An 8209-nucleotide genomic window follows, 5' to 3' on the forward strand; every position below is an offset into this window, starting at 1 on the left:
AGACTCCAATTCGAATAAATGAAATTGCACTTTCATTTTTCACCCAAGTTTTTCTTTATAATGACAGTGACAATGATTAACATCTACTAAGACCTATATGGTCTATCATATCTTAAGAAGGTAAGAGATTAATTGGAATTCTTAACATTTTATTTCTATGTTGAAAAATAGTGAGGGAAATGTTCCTAGATCACCATAATTTTGTTGACTTAAAAGGCTACAAATTTTTATTGTGTAACAAATATTTTGAAAATTAGATAAAATGTGAGCATAAGATGGACAATCTAAGAGGGAGTGTTTTCCATCTTCAACCATCTTAGGATTGCAAAGGTGACAAACTCTTTCATCCAATGACATTTTGGGAATTGACCAACATCCAATTTCACTATGAAGCTCATGAAAATTAATTATTTTCTCGGCAATGTTTATTTTCTTCTTAACATATCAGGGCAGAAGGATAATTTTGGCTTTTGAGATTGGTGTTCATCAACTCCTAATAATATCTTCCCAAGGAATGCACAAATTTTCCCAAATTATTTGGTTGAGTGAGTTGAATAGAACTTCAATTAAATAAACTTCTAAATTCCAACAAATGAAATTGCAGTTACATTTTAGTTAAAAACTTATTTATACAAGGTTATGTTTCTAGTAATAGTCAAGTTTTTCCAACTAGTAACAAGATAGAATGACCATTCATCAAGAATAACTCAGGGTTTCTTCTTTTAGATTTTAGATTTTTCACTTATATCTCTTAACTACTTTAAAACTGCAATGAATAGTTTTCCGTTTATGATAGGTAGGTTTTCTTCTTATACTCTTTTTTTAATCTAGGCAGAGTTTACACTAGGGACAACCTTAATTTATAATGAAAAAACGATTTGGCTACTAGTGAGATGTTGTTACCAAGATTCTGCGAATTCCATCAAACCTAAAAACACCCTGAGATAATTTATTTTCTCCCCGAATCTCCCACCCTCCATCAATCCCTCCCATGAAATTTTAGGTTTTTTTACACATGGTTATTTAAAAAATTAGTAACTTCTTAATAGCTTTTAATAGTTTCAAATGAAATTCTATATCATTTATGTATTTCATTTATTAAAATTACATATGAAACAAGATATTCAAACTAAGTTACCAAAAAAATGTAATCATTAAAATGTCGAACACACTTTAAAAGTATATGCTGGACTTTTGAAAATTCGCTTTCAGAATGTGTGGGTTTTCGTATGAATAAGCACATTTCAGTTTGATATGTACCCAAAAGATATCCCAGAAAAGTTCAAAGAACAGCACTATAGCTAATAATTTAAGGAGTCTTTATTTAATAGCAAACCAAATGAAAGTCTATATCCTATGTTGGTGTGTAACTTTGTCAGAAAAAATGCATTTATGATGCATAGATTTATTCATTTGGTTTGCTATTATATATGAAAATCGCTTTCAGATGTAAGGGTAATCATATGAATAAGGACATTTCTCTGAATAAGTACATCTAATATTGACATGTTCGATATCTCATGAGGCTCAAAGGATATTTCAAAATGAAAAATTACAGTAATAGATTTTTTTTGGGGGATTAAAATAGAGATGTATGTCATATTTCAGAATCAATGTCACATGGTTTGGGTTTGAATTTGGGTTTGGTAATGATTAGGTTTGGTTTGAGTTTAAATTTTTTTATGGGATTTGGATAAAGTTTGCTATTAAGTTCCTCTATATACATTTTCTATATGTATAGATATATTAACTTGAAAATGAAACATGAGATAAAATTGTAAGAAATCAGCATCAATAAAAAAAAGCTATCAGGAACATGGAAACTGCAAAGATAGATTACAAGCTTGAGTTGTGACGTGAGGTTATGAGTTTTGAACTTTTGATCTATGGACTTGGTTAATGGCCATGAAGTTCGATGAGATTTGTAACTTCAAAATCTTTTTAAGGTTCACAAAAATTCGAATCTCAAAGTTGAAGTTCGACGAACCTTGTGACATAGGCCAGAATATGCAGGGAACCAAATTTCAAAAATAAGCTACCCAATAAGGTAAGCATTGAAATTTCAAGTACATGCTAGAAGCAAATACTACACTTTAGAAAAATGGCTTTCAGATCCCAGGTTTATCATCTAAATAAGGGCATCTAGTATGGATGTGCCCAAAAAAGATATCTAGGAAACCTTCAAAGAGACATTATAGCTTATATTAAGGAAAGTTTTTATTTAACAACCGTCCAAATGGAGGTCCATATCACACGCTAGAGTATCTGTGGACATAGATCTTCTAAATGAGTTTACCCAAAAACATGTGGAGTTAGATATTCAAAATGGGTTATTCAAAAAAAGTATTCACTGAAATGTTGGCTTACTGAAAAAATGGCTTTCAGAATCATTTAAATGAGCACGTTCAGTAATGATATATACCCAATAAATGTATCCCAGGTAAATTTAAAAGAGAAAAATAGCAGCTCAATTTCAATACAGACGTTATTTAAGGACAATCCAAATGATGGCCTACATCATATGCCAGGATATATGTGAAACTATATCTTCAAAATGACTACCCAAATAAGAAATCATCTCAAGAAAGTAATAACCCAAATAAGTAATCATCCCAAGAAAGTATTAAAAAAATTCCAAAACGAAGAATTATAGCTCAAATTCGAGTAGACCTTCACGGGTTTTGGGAGATCAAAGGAAAAGAGCAAAGACCAACTTGGCTCAGAAACAATCCTTTGAAGACCAAGAAATCAGACAAAGAGTGATGTTTTAAAAATAGGAAACAGGAAAATACTCAGAAAATTCTAAATAGGAGGGTAAGAACAAATCTACAAAGGTGCATGCAGAGGGAAGAAATAGTTAAAAAGAGGTTATCATAGAACAAATTTTTGGATTATAAGAATAGGAAAAAGGAAAATAGTCAAAAAAAAAAAAAAATCTAAATAGGAGTGTAACAACAAATCTAAAAAAAGAGGTTATCATAGAACAAATTTTTGGATGATAAGAATAAGGAACCGGAAAATACTCAGACAATTCGAAACAGGAGGGTAAGAACAAATATACAAAGGTGCATGCAGAGGGAAGAAATAGTCAAAAAGAGGTTATCATAGAACAAATCTTTAGATGATAAGAATAAGAAACAGGAAAATACTCAAGAAAATTCTAAATAAGAGGGTAAGAACAAATCTAAAAAGGTTATCATAGAACAAATAATAGAATGGCTAGCATGGGAAATCAAGGAAATATCCGAACAAAGGGGAAAGTTCTTAGTTATTCAAAAGTTAATAGTGGACTTCAGTTCGAGTTAGTTGATTCAAAAGGCCCAGACTTAGTCTCACGTGAGAGGGAAAATCTGCTAAAAAAATCTAATAAGCAATATGGATAGAATAGCAGATCAGTCTCTGTTTTTGTTTGGTATCCCAACGGTTTAAATTTTAATATTTAGCTTTTAATTCTAAGATAGGCAAATAGTTGGTAAACTCAAATCTGTAGCATAGCTTGGCTCCTTAACAAACTGCGCCACTGTCTCACATTAAAAGTCGTGCGGATGCAAAGAACGATGTATATACTAACTATATTTAATAAGAGTTTGTTAATGCACACAGCGTTGGCATTACAATGAACAAAAAGTTGATAAAGGTTTTCTACCTTCATTTATATGCTGATTATACATCTCTATGTAAATTTGGTCAAAAGGGACTCAACCACACCCTGAGCAATTGGATGATAGAAGTCTCTGGCTTCCTCAAACACTCTTCTAGCAAAACTCTTCCCTTCTTCCAAGTTGCTTTGCAACAAACCTGGATAGAGCTGCCTCAGATACTTCATTCTTCCTATTTCTTTAAGACATCTATCGATCTCCTGAAAGAGAGGTTTGTAACCAGAATATGCAACAATTGTCAAGAATGCCACTTTGACATCCCAATTCTTGCTCATGCTAAATTGAAATCGTCCATCTAGAGCTGATATCTGCATTCAAGTAATGCAATAAGTAAAATATGCACATAACAATAATGGTTTGAATTTCTAGGGCTTTGGTTCTCTTATGTCTCAAAACAGGGCAAATAGCATTAGATATTAGCACTGCAGTTTGTTTCAAATAGTTAGTTATTAGCACTGTACTGCATATTGGGCATCCAAACAAAACAAACACTTTAGAAATAGCACTGATCTGCATATTGGGGCATCCAAACAAAACAAAAACTTTAGAAATAGCACTGCACTGCATTTTGGGCATCCAAACAAAACAAACATTTTAGAAATGCATGTTTCAATTCCACCTTATGTAGCACAACTATTTCCAATCAGGAAACCGAAACAAACAAGTGCAGGAACCCTTCAGTAGGCATGATTACAATACTTACTTTCAGCTTTAGGATAACAAGCTGTCAAAAGGAAAAAATAAAAGAAAATTTTGGTGCTCAAATTGCAAGCAAACAGAAACTTTATTTTATAATGTACACATGGTCATCACTTTTCCCTTCTATCTTTTTAGCAAAAGTATTTTCAATTTGCAAAAAAATGATCAGAAAAGGGAAAGCATACAGAATTTGAAAAGGTTGCACACCTGTGATGGTGCAAGTTTTTTGGGTAGACTCTCCAAGTAAAGCTGCCACTCTTGGCCCTGCCACTTGCTCACTTCCTCATCAGAAGGGATTCGTCCGGCAATGAAATCCCGTGATGCAGACAAGATCTTGTCGTGGATGGTGGAAATGGGCTCCATGACATCTGGAGGAATTCCAGTCCCATCTACCCAAACATCCAAATCAATTTCATTCTCTATGCCGGGAAGATTCTTCTTCAGAAAGGCCAGGAATGTATCGGTATCAATCGATTGGAACTTGAAAGAACGGATATACTTCTTCAGAAACTCATCGAAGACAGGGCGCCCAACCTGCGCTCAGGAATGTACAGATATCAATTGATTGAGTTTGCACTCTTGCAACAATTGACATAGAAAGGGAACGGTCTCTGCTTTGTTCCGAATTAAGCACATTCAAAAACATTGCCAAAAATAAAAACTTAAAATAATGAAACTCGAACAGAAAATGGTATTGCGCTCCATGCATGATTTTGAATTTAATTTTGATTTTCAGTTGATGAGATTTATGTCACAGACGAAGCCCTGCACTTGATAGGTGCCCATGTTCTGTCAAGACATGGGGAATGTATACTGGTCATTAAGGCCGCATTAGTGAGACCTTGCTGGTCCAGATGAGCTAGAGAGTTGTGCAGATTGTCTGCACACACAATCTTCCACATGCTTGACACCCGTATATTAGTGGACACCATGTCCGTGTGTTAGCGTTCTGTGAATAGTAGCAGCAGTTTGGTCCAATATCTGTGTGGTGTGAATGGTGACTGGTGTTCCACTCCCACACCAAAGTTTAAATCCCCTAGACATGTCTCAGCCCTCACCGTTCCTGCGCTGTCCTATCTGTGCAAGTTGATCAAGTATATCATTTAAAGTAGGTTTGGGAACCGGGGAAATTTTAGTTGGGTGATAATAGAAAACATTTTGCCCCGAGAAAAATAAAGGAAGATGGGTCATATATTTACATTTTTGTTTACATTGTTTGAATGGTTTGGGACCCGGGGAAATTTTAGTTCGTTGATAATAGAAAACATTTTGCCCAGAGAAAAATAAAGGAAGATGGGTCATATAGTTACACTTTTGTTTACATTGCTTGAATGGTAAGACCAGGGTGTTTTACATTTCATAACATTGATGAGATTATTGTAAATTTGTAAATGGATTCCAAACACTAAAATTTAATTTTAGTGGGATTATTGGAAATTTGTAAATGGATTCTAAACAATAAATTTTATAGGCCAGTTAGTAACCAGACTTACTTTTATATTACTAATATCTTCCTCCACTACTACACTAAAATCGTGTGGATTACGTCAAAAATTCAAATCCCAAAGGCATAATGGCTCTCAGACAACTTTGGCTGGAAACAGATACCCCGCAAAGAATGATACAACTTTGTCTGGAAACAGATACCCCACAAAGAATGATAGGAAGCATCTTGAATGAAAGTATCAGCGTGGCTCGTGGCTTGAGAATAAAAAGATCTTAACCATATAGCCTTGACGGCACTAGATTCCAATGAATAGGCATTGATATTTCTTAGTTGCACTGGGACCTACGAAGCTGTCTGGGATGAATAAAACAGGGCTTCGGACCCACTCAGCATTAACATCATGAGTTAGCCGTAGGAAGATCAGAATGGAATCGAACCGAGCAACATACAGATACAGAAAACAGCAACAAAGGGAAAAGAGGGTGAGTAAGACCTGACGCTCAATACGCCAAAGGAACTGAAAACCCTTTTCGTAAGGGACAGAAGAGTAAACATGATCGGGATCAACCCCATCCTGATTTGTTCTCAATTTGGTAAATTCCATATTATCCTTGAATCTCTGCATCTCATCCTTCAATTCTGAACAGCCTAAACCAATGTTCAAAGCAGCACGCTCCTCGCCCTGCACAACTTCCACAATTCTTCGCTCTGCATATGTCGTAAAACCCTGCAAAAAACACTTCCCAAACCTGAAAACCCTAAACCCTCAAAACTCAGATCTTCAACAACCTATTTTCTAGAGAATATGGTAAGATACCATATAGTTAGGTGTATATGTAATAATACCTCATTTAGCCAAAAGTCATTATTTGTGGCATTGGTGATTAGATTTCCTGTCCAGCTGTGTGCAAGCTCATGTGCCACAACTTGCCCACCACTCAAATCCCCTGCGATGACAGTGGGGGTTAAGAAAACCAACCTGGGATTCTCCATTCCTCCATATGGGAAACTCGGGGGCAATACAAGGAGATCAAATCTCTCCCATTCATATTCACCAAAGAGCTTTTCCCCCTGCTTTATCATCTCCTCTGTGTTTCTGAACTCATTTTCTGCAGCTTCCAGAACAGGACAAGGTTCAGAATAGATCCTAGTCCTGGGACCAACCTCCTTAAAAACGATATTCCCCACAGCAAATGCAAACAGATATGGAGGTATTGGCTGCTGCATTGAAAAATGCTCAACAACTCTTCCATGCATCGCCCACTTCTCATCAGGGCATGCTCCCTTTCCTTCTCCTGTGGAAGGAGCCATCCGGCCCTTATGGGCGGCAGACATTACAGAGCTCATCTGTTCAGGAATGTTTAGCACAGCCGAGTACCGAATCCTCGCTCTGGGAGTGTCCTGACAGGGGAATATAGAACGAGCATGGATAGACTGGCATTGAGTGTATACATACGGGAATTTTTTCCCTGCCGTCTGTGCTGGATTCAACCACTGAATAGCTGAAGCAGATTGATGGGTTTTGAATATTATGGCAAAAGAGCTTTGATTTATAAGAGAAACTCTGAGAAGAGAGCCCTTGATGGGATCTGGATTTTCCAAAATGAAAGGTATATAAGCAGAAGGCGAAGCGGAATTACTAGCATCATTGTAAACTCCATGGATTTTGAGGCATCTGGTATCAAGATATAGATCTCCAGAATATGGACTTTCAAGAGTTAAAATCGCAGACCCATCAATCGTTTTGCTATTAAAATCAAAATACAATGAAAGATGGACATGCTTTGTTAGAGGATGCATGGAGTCTGTGAAGGAATGGGGATCAATTGGAGCCATGTTATAATCCTATCCCCAATCAAAATATCTATATAGCACCTCTGCTCTGGCCAACTCTAATTAATGGTGGATGCAACACAGGTTTAAGGCTGTAGCATCGGCGATGCTGGAAGGAATTCTCGCTGATTGTTTTTCAAGCCTGAGGGTGCCTAAATAAGAAGAGTCCTGCAACCTTGTGGCTGTGGATCAGGCCATGTGTACCTAATCAGAGCTTACGCAATAAATATATATACATATATTTTTTATGGTATTGGATTTTGTTTGTATTTCTCTACCATCGTGATTCACCATGACCAAAAAAATAATAATTTGTTACAAAAAGTACGTTATGATGGAACTTGTAACTAAAAAAGGGGTGCATTATTATGGTTTCATTTCTATTAGTGGGTGGGTTGAGGAAAAATGGTTGGCCAGAGGCAGCTTTTTGGTTTCATTCCTAAAGTAATAAACTTTCATTCCTTGGAAAAAAATAATAGTAAACTTTGAACGACAACAAAAATGTCAAAGCAATATAACCTAAAGAATCACATAGGAGGGGATTCGAGTGGTACAATTAACGATAAATTTG

General features: G+C 35.8%; 1 protein-coding gene across 1 annotated transcript; it reads right to left on the reverse strand.

Moving 5' to 3' along the window:
• Positions 1-3546: 3546 nt before the first annotated feature.
• Positions 3547-7832, reverse strand: LOC149205447 (peptidase M1 family protein). Its single transcript, XM_089395074.1, has 4 exons — positions 6652-7832; positions 6299-6532; positions 4566-4892; positions 3547-3967 (listed from the first exon to the last, which is right to left on the reverse strand). Exons 1-4 carry the CDS (start codon positions 7639-7641, stop codon positions 3674-3676), a joined length of 1845 nt encoding a protein of 614 aa, XP_089251200.1. The 5' UTR covers positions 7642-7832; the 3' UTR covers positions 3547-3673.
• Positions 7833-8209: the final 377 nt, after the last annotated feature.

This window comes from Pinus tabuliformis, chromosome 1_2, assembly GCF_031772625.1.
Source record: "Pinus tabuliformis cultivar Carrire ecotype Pingquan chromosome 1_2, CPIR1, whole genome shotgun sequence".
NCBI lineage: Eukaryota > Viridiplantae > Streptophyta > Pinopsida > Pinales > Pinaceae > Pinus > Pinus tabuliformis.